Here is a 16,071-nt window from a genome sequence, read left to right as displayed (position 1 = left end):
AAGATTCCCACCCCTACCCAGGATGCTTCGATAGCGGCCTTAAGCTCATCCAGAGTGTTGGGTCTTGCGTCTCTCAACTTTCTCTTCACAATATCTCACAGATTCTCTATGGGGTTCAGGTCAGGAGAGTTGGCAGGCCAATTGAGCACAGTAATACCATGGTCAGTAAACCATTTACCAGTGGTTTTGGCACTGTGAGCAGGTGCCAGGTCGTGCTGAAAAATGAAATCTTCATCTCCATAAAGCTTTTCAGCAGATGGAAGCATGAAGTGCTCCAAAATCTCCTGATAGCTAGCTGCATTGACCCTGCCCTTGATAAAACACAGTGCACCAACACCAGCAGCTGACATGGCACCCCAGACCATCACTGACTGTGGGTACTTGACACTGGACTTCAGGCATTTTGGCATTTCCTTCTCCCCAGTCTTCCTCCAGACTCTGGCACCTTGATTTCCGAATGACATGCAAAACTGAGCAACAGTCCAGTGCTGCTTCTCTGTAGCCCAGGTCAGGCGCTTCTGCCGCTGTTTCTGGTTCAAAAGTGGCTTGACCTGGGGAATGCGGCACCTGTAGCCCATGTCCTGCACACGCCTGTGCACGGTGGCTCTGGATGTTTCTACTCCAGACTCAGTCTACTGCTTCCGCAGGTCCCCCAAGGTCTGGAATCGGTCCTTCTCCACAATCTTCCTCAGGGTCCGGTCACCTCTTCTCGTTGTGCAGCGTTTTTTGCCTAACTTTTTCCTTCCCACAGACTTCCCACTGAGGTGCCTTGATACAGCACTCTGGGAACAGCCTATTTGTTCAGAAATTTCTTTCTGTGTCTTACCCTCTTGCTTGACGGTGTCAATGATGGCCTTCTGGACAGCAGTCAGGTCGCCAGTCTTACCCATGATTGCGGTTTTGAGTAATGAAACAGGCTCAGAGTTTTTAAAAGCCTCAGGAATCTTTTGCAGTTGTTTAGAGTTTATTAGTTGATTCAGATGATTAGGTTAATAGCTCGTTTAGAGACCCTTTTCATGATATGCTAATTTTTTGAGACAGGAATTTGGGGTTTTCATGAGCTGTACGCCAAAATCATCAGTATTAAAACAATAAAAGACCTGAAATATTTAAGTTGGTGTGCAATGAATCTAAAATATATGAAAGTTAAATTTTTATCATTACATTATGGAAAATAATGAACTTTATCACAATATGCTAATTTTTTTAGAAGGACCTGTAGAATTGTATTTTTATTTTATTTTTTACAAAATTGCAGGTTTCAATATAGAGTTTTCAGTAGCTTGATGAGATATTGGTGCCAGTGCTGAGTGTCTGATGTATCTGTGTCAGTAATAATCAGTGTCAATCTGTCTCTCTCTCTGTTGTCTAGGTAACAGATGGGTCAGCGATCGCATTGGTCCCTAAGCAGAACTCCGCCTACAACATCTCCAACTCCTCGACGTTCACCAAATCCCTCAGCAGATACGGTGAGAGAGCTCTGCTTCTCTCTCTCTCTCTCTCTCTCTCTCTCTCTCTCTCTCTCTCTCTCTCTCTCTCTCTCTCTCTCTCTCTCTCTCTCGCTTTAGTGCAGTATAAAATCAGAGCTCACTGCATCAAATACGGCTCACATTCTATTGCCAGTATATTTTTTTAATTTTAGTCATTTTTAAGTGCTTTTTATTCGTTTTTTGTTTTCATTAAATACATTTCTATTTAGCTTTAGCTTATCTTTTATTTCAGTTTTAGTCATTTTAATACATAAACTTATTTATACTACGGGGCTGTTGAATGCTAGCCTGGTCCCACCAGACTCTCGTACATTTCATTTGTACAGAGAGTCTGGCCTCGCTCCATTGACAAGCGTTAACGTCCTTGTAGGCGGGTCCTCTGTTGATGTTTAAAACCAAGCGTGCCGCACAGGCCCTGAAAAGTGAAGCCCAAACGTCTCGATCGCCCCCCCGGTGGCCGGTCCTAGTATAGCTCATAAACCCCGCCTCCCCATGTTATTCAACGGCACGTGAGACCAACTAAACAATTAAATTACACTTCAAATATCGTTTTTCCAAAGATGGTTTCTGTCATTTACTGTAGTTTTTATCACGCTGATGTAATTTCAAGTGTTTGTTTTTAAAAGAAGTTTGTTTTTAGTTAGTTATTTGATGTGGTGGTGGTGACGTCATGATTGACAGCTGTGATTGACAGGTTCTCTGAGCGAAGTAGTCACTGAAGCACCAACAGACTTTTTTTCGGGATCTTCAGAGGACTGAGGAGATTGGAGCTTTAAATTTAATATCTAAATTTCTATAATTAATTAAAAGAAAGTGCAGGAGCGTGTGCTTACGATTGATTCTGCGAGAGTGAGGGCGGGGCCTTGATTTCGTGGCTTTACTTCCTGCTCCCTCCTGCGCAGGTCTGGTCCCGAGATCGCTACTGCGCAGACTCAAGTTCCAAGATGTCAGCGCCATATCGGGACACTGGCGGCTTCACTTCTGACCAATGGAAGAGAGCGAAGGGGTGTCGTCCATCTTTTTTTACAGTCTATGTTTAAAACTATTGCATCTGCCCAGAGTCACTCTGGATCTGCCATAACCAATCGCTGACGTTTGGTCGTGACGCATGACGACTCAAACCACTCAAACTAGCGCACGACATCAACGTCATCGTCCTCAGCCACTCCCTCTGTTCGCTGATTGGCCCGGTAAAAAATTGACCGGAGAAAACCAAAGAATACACCGCAAGCCCAGACGTAGTACTGAAGGAAAATGAAAATTGAGCGGGAGTACGTAGGAGGGCGGAGCCAGGCTAGTTGAATGCTTGATTCTGATTGGTTGACGAGCGCTCTAAGATGTGCAGTTATTTTCAGGGAAACGCACAGCTAAAGTAGGTCCAGCAGGTTTTAACCGCATCACAGCTCCATATCACTTCGCCAAATGATTTCAGTTATTATCTTTACAGCCGACAACAGCCAAAGAACCAAAACCCACAGCGACACTGAACAAGCAAATATATATAACAAACAATAGGATAAAAATAAGAAATTATTTATGTTTTTACCACAAAATTGCATTTTATTATATACAGAAAACACATACTTTTTCTCCCGCTCACACACACAGTATGCACACACACACTTACACAGAAACCTGTTGTCAGCGCTGCTCTGATGATTTTATTAGTAAAATAGTTTAGAAGCCTAAAAGCTACAAGACATTTCTCACTAGCGATGTAATAACGGCTCTGTTCTTGAAGCAGATAAACTTCCAGTTTCACTATTAGTGGAGACCGTCTGCTGAACACTGTTGCGAGTCGGGTAATTCACACACGCTTAATCTCTCTCAATTCAATTCAAATCAGCTTTATTGGCATGACTGTGTGAAATAGCACAATATTGCCAAAGCAATAGACATATACAAACATATAGATAAATAAAAAGGGGTAAAATAAATACAGAGAGCAGTTTGAAGTTCTCTCTCTCTCTCTAATAAGTCTGCTATCAGTGGCTCAAGCCTCCGTTAATAGCTCTAAAATGACATTTATCAACAGAATTGTGGGATGAGAGGTGTAAGAAATTAGTCCTTCACATGAGTGTTTTGAGGACAAACACCTGACAAATGACAATATCTTGATGTGTGGTAACCATAGTATAAGTGTAATAATTTACTCCTGCTGTTGAATTATTGGAAAATAATGCACACCGGGAGGTGTAACGGACACATTACCACATCAGGTGTGCATTATTTTCTAATAATTCAATGGCTCGTCTTCAATTATTCCTTATTTCAGTTTCTGAAGTTGCCAAGGAAATAATCCATTGCTATTGTAACAAACTTGAAGGAATTAATTTGTTACATTTATATAGCGCTTTTCTGGGTCCTCAAAGTAATCCGCATACATTTTAACTAAAAGCTAAATACACTTTTTTAACATATGTCTAAAAATAGGTATTATACGGAATTAATAATGAAGTAAGCATTACTGTAGTAGCCAATTTTATTCTGAAATAGCCTTTCTATATTAAGTTTCTCTTCGGGATGGTTTTCCTCTTGTGTTCTCCAGTTGTGTTTGTGGTTCCTCCTAATGCGCCGGTCCTCAGTGGGACAAACCCAGCGGTCCAGAGCTTCAGACAGACTCAAATGATGGATATCAAATCCAGAATCTGTGTTTGGCAGTGAGGGAGAAAAGAAACAGTTTTTACTCTCTGCCCAATTTTGATTTATCACTAGGTTTTTATCACTAGACAATATTGTTTTGGACGATGTCACTCCCTCTGTATTTCACTCTTAATTGATCATTTCTCTCCAGTCTAGTTTCTCTTCAGGCGTACAGTAAAGTCCACTTACAACTGAATGTAAGGAGTGTCATGTCTCTCTCTTCTCACGTTGTCTGAACAGAGAGCATGCTGAGAACCGCCAGCAGTCCCGACAGCCTTCGCTCGCGGACGCCCATGATCACACCTGACCTGGAGAGCGGGACCAAACTCTGGCACCTGGTGAAGAACCACGACCACATGGACCAGAGGGAGGGCGACCGCGGCAGCAAGATGGTGTCCGAGATCTACCTGACGCGCCTGCTGGCCACCAAGGTGAGGAGAGACACGAGTCGTGTCCAAATTACCAAGCGGCAACCTTCCGGTCGCTCTCTTGAATCCAACATGGAAAAGACTTAACCTGCAGTTCATCGACTGGCCACTAGAGGCCGGCTGCAGAAGAGACTCAATCCCATAGACCCGCATGTTAAAATGGCCAACTTTACAGCAGAAAAAAACATGTTTACAGTCTGGTGCAAAAGTGGTTTTGGTCTATATAGCTCATTTTGCCCTTCATGACGACTGAGGGGGTGAATTTTTTTATCACTAATCCGTTTAAATTATATTAAGCCCTTAAAGTTGTGCATAATTAAGGGCGTGGCCACTTGAGTGACAGGTGGATTGCCGCTGATGTCACTACTACCCGTTTGTCTGCTAGCGTTAGCGTCACATGACCTCAGCTAATCCGCCTCTTTGCCCATTTTCGTTTATCCGGGAGTGACGCGCTGCCAAGATGGCGACGGCCGGCTCCGCCAACTTTGGGCTTCAAAAATGCTCTTCAGAAACACTACGCGTGACGTCACGCACACTACGCCCATATTTTTTACAATCTATGCAAATTACGCACTATACACTATGCACTTATACACTGTGTACTACTAATGCACACAACTGTGTAGAGTATGAACTTTTATTTATTTATGTACATTTTTAATGCATTTTAATTAGAACAAAACATAATTTACATACATTAGTACATATAACCATAAATGTCAGGGGGAAACAAAAGGGGGAAAAATGAAAGAAAGGCAAAAGTAACCGTTATAAAATTGACAGTTATTCCTTGTGAAGCGTAAATTGTAATTTCTTTGACTTGACTGTGAAATGAAGCAGCATCAATGATGTATGCAGCCGACAAATGAGACACAGCTATACACTATTATAGTTTATATTCATATTAGCTTTTATTTTTATTTTTAAGTTTTAGTCATTTGTAATGTGCTTTTGTTTCTTTTTAGTTTCTGTTTCTTTAATTTTTTTAATATTTTTTTTGTTGTCATTTTAGTACTTACACATTTATTTCAGTTCAAATTTTCAATTCATTAAGTTTATGTTCAAGTTTTTTGTCTTACATTTATATTTTATTTCAATTACTGAAAACAGTTTTTAATAGTTTTAGTTGACTTATAACCACAGTCACATACTTGTAATGAGAGAAAATCACTCTCATTTACTCTAGTGTTCTGATGTATTACTCAAGCAAGAGTGTTTAGTACAGTGAAATCTGTCACTAATATTCTCCGTCTTGACAAACACACACACATTCAAACTAATTGCCTCACTTTTGAAGCACGTGTCTGATTGTCTTAGCTGAAGTCCTCAGACAGTTAGTGTTGACCTTTGTGTGTGAATGACTAGTTGCTCATTAACATTTACCAGTGCTCCTACTCTCATGGAGAACTGTATCTTAATTAGACCAATGACCTTTGCTTATTGAGCGGTTTGGGAAAAACTAGGTCTTTATCCATCCTGTGCTCCCGTCTCCATCTGACAGTACACAGAAATCTCACACCTCAGATGCGTTTCCCAGCGATCCGAGCTCAAGATCAGGTGCAGCTTTAATCAAGTCACACCTCAACATGTCTGGAGGTCACTGCATTAGATAACAGAATATCCAATCAATTAATGATATTTACTGTAAGAAAGATGGACAAACACTAAAAAAAAATCACCATTATAACTGATTAATTTTAGAATTTAAAATTGTTTATGTTTATGCTTACAAAAATACAAAAATAGTTTTTCAAAAATAGTTTTTCATTGAAGAATTTTACATTTCCATGTTTACAAAATTTAAATTTTATGAAATATATTTGTACATGTTTGTCTTTACAAAATTAGTTTTGCCAGATAGAATTTGTTTAGAATTCATGGCTCATAACTGATATTATAACCAAAATGATAAGTATGTACTCACAAAAAAGCTGTAGACTTTAAAATCTAGAAGTTTAAATCATCACTCATCATTTAAATCATAATTTTTTATTATTATTTTGAATCAATTATTTGTTTATCTTTGCAAAGGTTAATAAGTTTACATAGAAGAATTTTACTTTTTCTTGTTTACAAAATGACATTTTAACAATATAGAATTTACCTTTAAATCTGTTTTCAATACCTTCAAATGTATATATTAAATCAAATGTTGTTTGCTGTAGAGAAAGATGCACACACACTTTACAAACAAGAAATCTTAAAAATGTGAAGTTTGCATTGAATTTTACTTTTTCATATTTACAAAAAAAAAATTACAAAATAGATTTGTACATGTTTGTCTTTACAGAACTAGTGAACAGCAAAATTATAAGTGTGCTCACAAAAAAGCTGTAGAATCTTGAATTCTACGTTTATCTTTACTCTTATCATTTTTTATACATAAGTTTATATTGAAGCATTTAACTTTTTCATGTTTACAAAATGACATTTGCACAATATAGAATTTACATATAAATCTGTCTTCAATATAGCTTCAAAAATCTATATCAAATGTTATTTACAGTAAAGAAAGATGCACAAACACACTTCATCAAAACACCAGCAGATTCATTTACAGTCTAGAATTTTACATTTATCTTTACAGATGTTTGTTTACATTAAATCATTTTACGTTTTCATGTTTACAAAATTGTCATTTACAAAAGATTAGTTAGAAAATTAGTTTTACACTATAGAATTTGTTTAGAATGTATTGCTGATAACTGAAATTATGTCTGTGCACACACAAAAAAGTTTATCTTTACAAAGATTAACAATTTTTACATTGAAGAATTTTAAGTCAAGTCATCCTCATTTATATAGCACTTTTAACAGTGTAGATTGTTTGAAAGGCGCTTTACAGAGATTGTTTTGGCTTTATAGCGGTTCTTGAATAATGTTATTTCCAGCTAAAGTTAGTTTTGATTGATTCACTTCCGTCGAAATGATCATTTGTTATTAAATTAGGGGCCGCTAAGACGACGCCGTTCTCTCTAAACAGACTTTAAACTGAACCTGTGATAAACGCTGATGGCGTTCACATGCGCATTAAGAGTTGATTCTATAGTTATGTGCGTTTGAATATATGTGCGCAGGTATGTCATTCCCTACAATTTATTTATTTACCTTTATTGTACCAGGAAATAGTCCCATTGAGATTCAGAATCTCTTTTTCAAGGGAGTCCTGGCCAAGACAGCAGAATAATAGTTCCATATTAAAAAGTACATATACAAACATTAACAAAAACAAAACAAACAAGAAAAAAAAGTACATTTTGGCAATTTAACATACTCTCAACATAATCACCAGCCGCTCTCCATGCCTAAACAAGGCAAACCATGCCTAAACAAACTACTTGTCTTGCCTATAAATTCTGATACAGAATTTTATTTTATTTTACTTAAATTTTTACAATATGGATTTTACATGCAAGTCTGTTTAGATTAAATGTTGCAGTAAAAAAAAAAAAAAAAAGGTGCACAAACACTTTCCAAGCTAAAAAAATCCCTAAACCAGCATCTGCTGTGTGTGTGTGTGTGTGTCTGTCACAGGGCACACTGCAGAAGTTTGTAGATGACCTGTTTGAGACCATCTTCAGCACAGCTCACCGGGGCAGCGCTCTTCCTCTGGCCATCAAATACATGTTCGACTTCTTGGACGAGCAGGCCGACAGACACGTGATTTCAGACCCGGACGTCAGGCACACGTGGAAGAGCAACTGGTGAGTGTGTGTGTGTGTTCTGGAAAGTGAAAGCTTCTTTACGTCCTCTCGTTGTTTTCTCATGCGGTTTCTCCGTGTCTGCAGTTTGCCGTTGAGGTTCTGGGTGAACGTGATCAAGAACCCTCAGTTTGTGTTCGACATTCATAAGAACAGCATTACGGACGCGTGTCTGTCTGTTGTGGCTCAGACCTTCATGGACTCCTGCTCGACGTCAGAGCACAAGCTGGGCAAAGACTCGCCCTCCAACAAGCTTCTCTACGCCAAAGACATCCCCAACTACAAGAACTGGGTGGAGAGGTACGGCCCGGCTCTCTTCACTGTGAAACACGAGCTTACACTTCAGACGCTAGCAGCCGATCCACACGTACTGGACCATACTGCACATATTCACAATATAACAATCACGCTACATAGTGGATATTGCAAGGATTTAGCATTTTTGTATTTCTACACTTTTAATAGCATCTTTGACTTGTACTTCAGTAGCAAAAATAGTTGAGTTAGATTTAGTTGGTAATGTTGATTTATCTACATGATTCAGTTCAGTCTGTTTGTCAAGTCAAGTCAAGTCACATTTATTTATATAGCGCTTTTCACAATACAGATTGCATCAAAGCAGCTTCACAGTGATAACATGAAAGTAGTACAACACAGTTCAATAATATTGTTGAATATTAAATATCCCCAACTAAGCAAGCCAAAAGCAAGGCGACAGTGGCAAGGAACCAAAACTCCATCAGATTGGATGGAGAAAAAAAACCTTGGGAGAACCCAGGCTAGTCAGGGGCCAGTTCTCCTCTGGCTAACAATCCTGTTTGTGTGAATCATTTCATTTAAAATCAACTATTTATGGCATAATATAATTATTTTATGATGTTTATCACTCTGTATTGTTATATTGGTACAATATTATGCCCCCTTTTATTTAAATAGTGAAAAGCCATTTTTTAACAAAATACCTTGACTATTTTAGTTATATTTGTTACTATATTTGAATTCTTACATTTAAATAGTTTGTGTGTTGAATATCATCAAAACGAATAATATAGAGATATAACTGTTTAACACTACAGTTCAAAGGTTTTGGGTTGGTTGTGCTCACCATTTCAAAAATACAGTAAAAACTGTAAAAGTGTGAAATATTATTACAATATAAATCAGCTGTTTTCTATGTGAATATATAGTAGTGTAATTTATTCCTGTGATCTAAGCTGAATTTTCAGCATCATTACTCCAGTCTTCAGTGTCACATGATCCTTCAGAAATCACTCGAATATTATGATTTGATGCTCAAGAAACATTTATGATTATTATCAATGTTGTAAACGGTTGCGCTGCTTCAGATTTGTGTGGAAACCGTGATACGTTTTATTTTTCAGGATTCTTTAGTGAATAGAAAGAAACGTTTATTTGCAACCGTACTAACCCCAAACTTTTGAACATTAGTGTATAAATTGTCCATCTTTACTATGTAGACCTGCTATATAGACTAGTGTTCACAATGCAAAACAACCTCCCTAGTTCACTGTTTATTCAATAACAGTCGTTTTTAGTGCTAGAAACGCTGATCTTATAATTGAACATACAGGAAATAAAAGGCTCTGAAGTGTAGAATATGTAACTTTGATCATTGAAGATTTGATCTAAAGTGTGTCTGAGTTACAGCAGATGTCTGGATGTTTTGCTGTGTTTGATCTGCTAACGTGTGTGTGTGTGTGTGTGTGTGTGTGTGTGTGTGTGTGTGTGTGTGTGTGTGTGGTGCAGGTATTACTCTGATATCTCGCGGATGCCTGCGATCAGTGATCAGGATATGAGTGCGTATCTGGCTGAACAGTCTCGTCTGCACTTAAGCCAGTTCAACAGCATGAGCGCGCTGCACGAGATCTTCTCCTATATCACCAAATACAAGGACGAGGTGAGTACTAAAACAGCTCACGCCTCAGTACGCCCCCATGTCACATGTTCACCGGTGTGTGTGTGTGTGTGTTTCCGCTCGTGTAGATCCTGTCTGCGCTGGAGAGAGACGAACAGTCCCGTCGTCAGAGACTGAGGTCTAAACTGGAGCAGGTGATCGACACCATGGCTCTCTCCAGCTGATCGGGACTTTGGACGTCAACCACATTTTTGCGTTGTTTTTGGATGATTTGTTGTCGAGTGCGGTGGACGTTTTCACACAACACGGACAAAGACGCTCTTTCCTGTTTTGAAGAGACATTGAGGACGTTTGGGACCTCTAATGAAGTCATGTGACTGTGTCACGAGCCAATGATCGCGGCGGATCAAAGGACACTGATTGCGTGTTTACTATGTTTTATTATTTTGTACAAATGTTATCGACTGGCCCTGTCCGCTCTCTTTGCCACTTGTGTTTCTGCTGAATTTGCACAGTCTACAGAATCAACGAGCAACTGCCTCCATCTCTCATGAACACTACGGTCGGGCCAACGCAACGGGGCATCTTAGTGTCGACGAAGGGGAATTTGACTTTACACAATGACAAAAAGAAGGAAAAAAATGACAAAAATATGATTAAAAATCTTGTCTTGTGCCATGTTTTATTTGAATGTTGTTTATTGCTGAAAAGGTTTGTGAAGTAGGAATGTGCTCTGATTGTTTTACAGTGAAAATAGTGATGACAGAGGAGATAATTCTTCCAAAAATGTTTTATTTTGACTGAACTGCAAAGCTTTAATTACTATTTCATCAGATACGACAGGACGGACTCTTGATTTTAGACGCCAAACCAACTCAACTCTTCATACGCGTGCGCTCCGATCATTACACTCGTTTGTTCTGTTCATCTTCTGAAAAAATCACTCCGTTTACTGAGCCTGAGCTCAAATAAACGAGTGGAGAGGAGGCCGAGTGAATGGTTTCAGATCCACGAGTCAGTGTTTCTGCGGCATATCGATACTGAGGAAGGAGACGCTCGTTCATCAGAAGAGAGAAACGGCCTTTTGTCTTTTAACGAGACGGACCTGAGCAATCCTGATTGATTTCGACTGATCAATCGCTCTGGATTAAGAGGACATTGAGCGTTGCGTTTGTTTTGAATCATTTGTTTCCTCTTGAACCTGAGATCCATCCTTCATGAGCCAATGTTTCAGTGTTCATCGCTTCAGAACGCATTAAAGTGGTACGAGCCGGTATACATTTTGAAATGGACACAGAGAGAAAGATCATCAGTATCAGAGGTCAAGTATTGTTCTAGTTTCTCTATTTTCTTTAATCAATCCTCCATGCTCTCAATGAGTCTCTTCTGAAGGTTTTTTGAACTGTTTCTCCTATCATCTTCAACTTGATGACCCCGTGAGATCAACATCTATTAGATTTGAGTGCGTTACAGTATATGATAATGTCCTCCTGAAAAATGACCAAATTAAAGAGGTTTAGCATTTAAAATTAGCAGTTTCTCCTCCAGGAAACCAGACTGAAAATATTGGTGATTTTGCCATTTTTTTTCAATAACATGCAACTAAAATGGCTAAATAAAAGCTGTTTAAAAGTAATGAGACATGTAATGTTTTGAGAGATATGTCGTCAGCACAGGACAGATGCTCTCTTCGGGTCGTTTCATGGGGTCTTTAATGCTGATTTCACCAAAATGATCAGTCTAAAAGCCTTTTCACACCAAGAACGATAACTATATTGGCATCCACACCAATGGACAATAACATTGTTTATTCCAAGCATGCACTTCTGATATGTTCTGTGAATAAAATCTTTAAACAGGACGGATTTTGATTGGCCGTCAATGTTTTTATAATTCATGAGCTGGAAAAATAAATTGCTCTGCAAGTGATTCCAATTATGTATTTCCTCTGAGCCGTTACACTTCGCTAAAATGATATGATTAAAGTCATGATTCTTGGAGTGAACGAACCTCAAAACCGGTTTATTTTAACGGTTGTGACTAGATTAACCTGTTCGGCTCTGATAGTGATGTCATCAGGTGACCTCATCAGTGACGTCATGCATTTTTGCCCGCAGAAAAATAGTCTTTATCTTAACACTGAAGTTTAAACTTTGACTTGGTTTGCTTTGACTGACATTAATCTGTTCACCGTAATCTTCATTCAGTAAGCTTGATCTGTCAGTGTGATTGTTTACACTGTACACAACTGACCCTGGATCACACACACTCCCGGTTGGTTTCCACCGACTGAAGTCGTGTTTAGTCAGTGTAAATGCAGTGTACCTTCTTCTGATCAGTCGGGTTTGACTTCACATGCTTTAAAATGAGTTCAGAGCATCTCAGGTTCTCCTTGCGCTCTTGACTTTGTCGTTTCTTGACCGGAGGACTGCAGTGCTCAGTTTGCTGGACTCACTGCTGATGATCTGGACGTTTGGCTTGCGCTTCTTCCCAGGGACTTTCAATGTTTACACCTGAATGTCAAATCACATGTACAAAAAAATCACATTGTGTTGTTAATTTATTTATATTTTGATCCTGTCATTGTGTTTCTTAGATTGAAATGTGTCTAAACTGGTGCTTCTGAAGTGTTCTCTGCTCTTCTTTTATGTGTTCCTGTAATGGCTTCTACACTTTTCATGAATCTGCTCTTTAACTCGAGATCTCCATGATGTGACCACCATGATAACATGCAATAGTATTGCAGCACAGATACAGAAACTCGAACCTCATCCCTCCTTTGCTTCATTTCTTTCCAGTAATTTCTGAAAAATATTGAAGTATCTTTCCTTCAGACCTGAACACAATGCAGAGATGAAGCAAGATGGTTTGTGTTGTTGGTGAAACTGAAATAACAGCAGACCTTTGAATAATTATGATTCAGGACTCAGACTGTCACTGGTATCTATTCATGTGTAAATATTTGTTTTTTATTTAGCAGATTTACTACTTGTAAATAAACTGGCATCAAGGAGAGATTAAACATGTTTTTGCTAAAAACCCCTCTGGTGAATTTCCTTCTGTCTTTCCGATGGCAAATATTTCATCTTTTCAGATCAGGGATTTTCAATCACTTCTGTTGAACCTAAAGTTAAAGAACACAGCAATGAAGGGGATGAACTGTAAAACAAGTGCAAAACTATACACACAACAAGCTATGAACAGACATAAACTGATTAATAATGCAAAAGCTGACACTTTAGATAATTTCCAACAAAACAAAAATTATATACTGGTGTGTGTGTATATATATATATATATATATATATATATATATATGTATATCTCAAAACCTAATAAAAGTAATTATGTATGAAAAATTGCATAACCCAGTTTGTATTTTTATGTATAACTATACAGACATCTAGAGGTTATACCATGGTATTACACATGACTTTCTTTTCCCACCACTGACACTAATCTGCCCCATTTTACATTTCTTTGCTTTATTTTATCGTAAATACTGCATTAATTGAAAAATAGCAAAACAATACCCCCCACCCCCAGCATTTCCTTTTATGTCAGTTAAACTTAATTTTGTTTGTTTAAATTAAATGTACTATATAATAACCCTGACATGACTCATCTGAAATGCAGACAGTTACACTGGGAGCGCAAACAACATTTATTTGAGCGTAGAACAAAAACCGTTATGGCTCAGAAAAGAGAAAAGCAGACATCAATTAAATAAATGAAAGTCATGTTTAAAAAAAAAAAGATATTTGCTTTTAAAGAAAAGGCTTTTTTAAGGACTACAACAAACGGCTGGTAGGAACTACAAGACATTCCTCCCGGGTTAGTGACATCACCAACTCTAGAATAAACTCCACCCCCTGAACGCGATATATAGATTATCAAGACAGAATGCTAATCAATGACTAGATGATAACACCACATCTGCTACATAAATTCATTCACTAACCATTCAGAAATGTCCTGTTGTATTCTACGTTGTCACTTCTTTAGTCTCTCCATTATTGACTCCATTGACATCATCTGACTTCGGTTTGAACATAAAAGGCTAATAGTTTTGGGAATTTTCAGTGCATGTCTGTCTGAGGTAAATGGGCAGAGCTCTTGAAGCTCCGCCCCCTGTGCCGGGAGCAGCAGCTCATTTGCATTTAAAGGGACACACACAAAAACAGTGCGTTTTTGCTCACCCTCAAAAAGTGACAACTTTAACATGCTATATAAAAATATCTGTGGGGTATTTTGAGCTAAAACTTCACATACACAGTCTGGGGAGATCAGAGACTTATTTTACATCTTGTGAAAGGGGCATTATACCACCCTTTTAAATTTTCACTGGTTCTTACATGATCATGGCATGTTAAACTTCAGTCTGTAACTGCGTAAAATTTGTAAAATACCGTATATTATTGCAAATAAAGCGCACAGGACTACCATTATGATATTTTTCTCTGTCATTTTAGTTAAACAGCGTCAGTTTCCATTATAATTGATCTCGACTTTCTTTTTCTTTCCTTTATGTTATTGTTCCACCAAAGAAAGAAAATCTTAGACGTTTGTAACGACGTGATGGTAAGTGACAATGTACTTATTTTTAGATTAACTATTCCTTGAAAGGCTGCAAAGTTCTTGATAAAGTTTTGAAATAAACACTTCCTAATTAGTAGACGTTCAGTGTTCTTTTTTCAATGTTTATATGTAGATATTAAAATTCAGCTAGCTTTTAGATTAAATTATTTCTGGCCTTGTGTGGGTGTAAGTGTGAAAAGCACATTATAACTAAGTTCTGTTAATTACAGAAGTACATGTTTCCTCAGCTCCAGCGGGACACAGGACACCTCCCGTCCCTCCTCTGCTCAGGTGAGGAGATCTCACAGGTGTGTGTGTGTGTGTGTGTGTGTGTGTGTGTGTGTGTGTGTGTGTGTGTGTGTGTGTGTGTGTGTGTGTGTGTGTGTGTGTGTGTGTGTGTGTGTGTGTGTGTGTGTGTGTGTGTGTGTGTGTGTGTGTGTGTGTGTGTGTGTGTGTGTGTGTGTGTGTGTGTGTGTGTGTGTGTGTGTGTGTGTGTGTGTCGGATGGAAACACACCCAGGGTGCTTCAGTGATGGGCCAGGCGTCTCTGTGGGGTTCAGTAGCACCTGTTCTCGATCACCTTCAGCCTGAACACAGAGATTCAGATCTGGAGCACTTCCCATAATGTTCTCATTTACTCACGGTTAAGTTCTTTTTCTTGTAATCACTTAGGAGTATTTTTTTTTTTTCATGAACAATAATATACGGTTGGTGAGCATCCCACTGACACCCACATTGCTGAGAGCAGCGTTTACATGAATATTACAGTATGTCCTGCACACTTTCCTCACACTGACAAAACAAACACAACAAATATGAAAACCGCAGTTCAGAAAGCATATTCTGGAAATGAACCAGGGAAGATCTCCATGTCAGAGACAGCAGGGCCTGAGACACCGTTACATCATCGCCGTCATCGACCCGCGGACTCCCGGAAAGTTCGCTTTGGAGTTTGGCATCGGTTACGTAAACATGCTTTACATTAATACCATTAAAACATCAAAAACTAAATTATTTATTGACTTAAAATTTGAATGACAAGTCGTGATTGGATTTTGAAGTAGGCCTACATTGTGTTTTGCATCCTAGCAAACTTCAGAACTGAATCTTTGATCTGTGTGCTGAATATGATCTGGTATAAATGTGGGAATCAGTGTGATTTACATGCTCCACACACACACACTGAGAGCACCACAGGCGGTGTGTGTCCTTTGATTCTTCCGGTGTGTTGATCACAACCGCACTTCTCTGGCTTATGATTATGAAGCAGACAGACATGCTACTTATATTAGTGAATAATACAGTATGCTTGTTTAATACTTGTTTTTAAAATTATTTTACTGCTAAATGAAATGG

The 16,071-nt window shown here is 38.5% G+C and overlaps 1 protein-coding gene across 1 annotated transcript in view; it reads left to right on the top strand.

Moving 5' to 3' along the window:
* The window catches only part of plxna1b (plexin A1b), a gene marked incomplete at its 5' end in the record, with an annotated part of 80,663 nt that extends 70,301 nt beyond the window's left edge, over positions 1–10,362 (top strand). The window contains 6 exons of the mRNA XM_056241590.1: positions 1,373–1,469; positions 4,374–4,564; positions 8,096–8,265; positions 8,350–8,562; positions 10,030–10,180; positions 10,267–10,362. Coding sequence (XP_056097565.1) covers positions 1,373–1,469; positions 4,374–4,564; positions 8,096–8,265; positions 8,350–8,562; positions 10,030–10,180; positions 10,267–10,362 — 918 coding nt within the window. The remainder of the gene's footprint in view (positions 1–1,372; positions 1,470–4,373; positions 4,565–8,095; positions 8,266–8,349; positions 8,563–10,029; positions 10,181–10,266) is intronic.
* Positions 10,363–16,071: the final 5,709 nt, after the last annotated feature.

This window comes from Rhinichthys klamathensis, unplaced genomic scaffold (assembly GCF_029890125.1).
Source record: "Rhinichthys klamathensis goyatoka isolate OS25496 unplaced genomic scaffold, OSU_Roscu_1.1 h1tg000654l_1, whole genome shotgun sequence".
In the NCBI taxonomy this organism is placed as follows: Eukaryota; Metazoa; Chordata; class Actinopteri; order Cypriniformes; family Leuciscidae; genus Rhinichthys; species Rhinichthys klamathensis.
The sequence above is the reverse complement of the archived record's forward strand: the minus strand, read 5'-3'. Positions and strand labels throughout refer to the sequence as shown.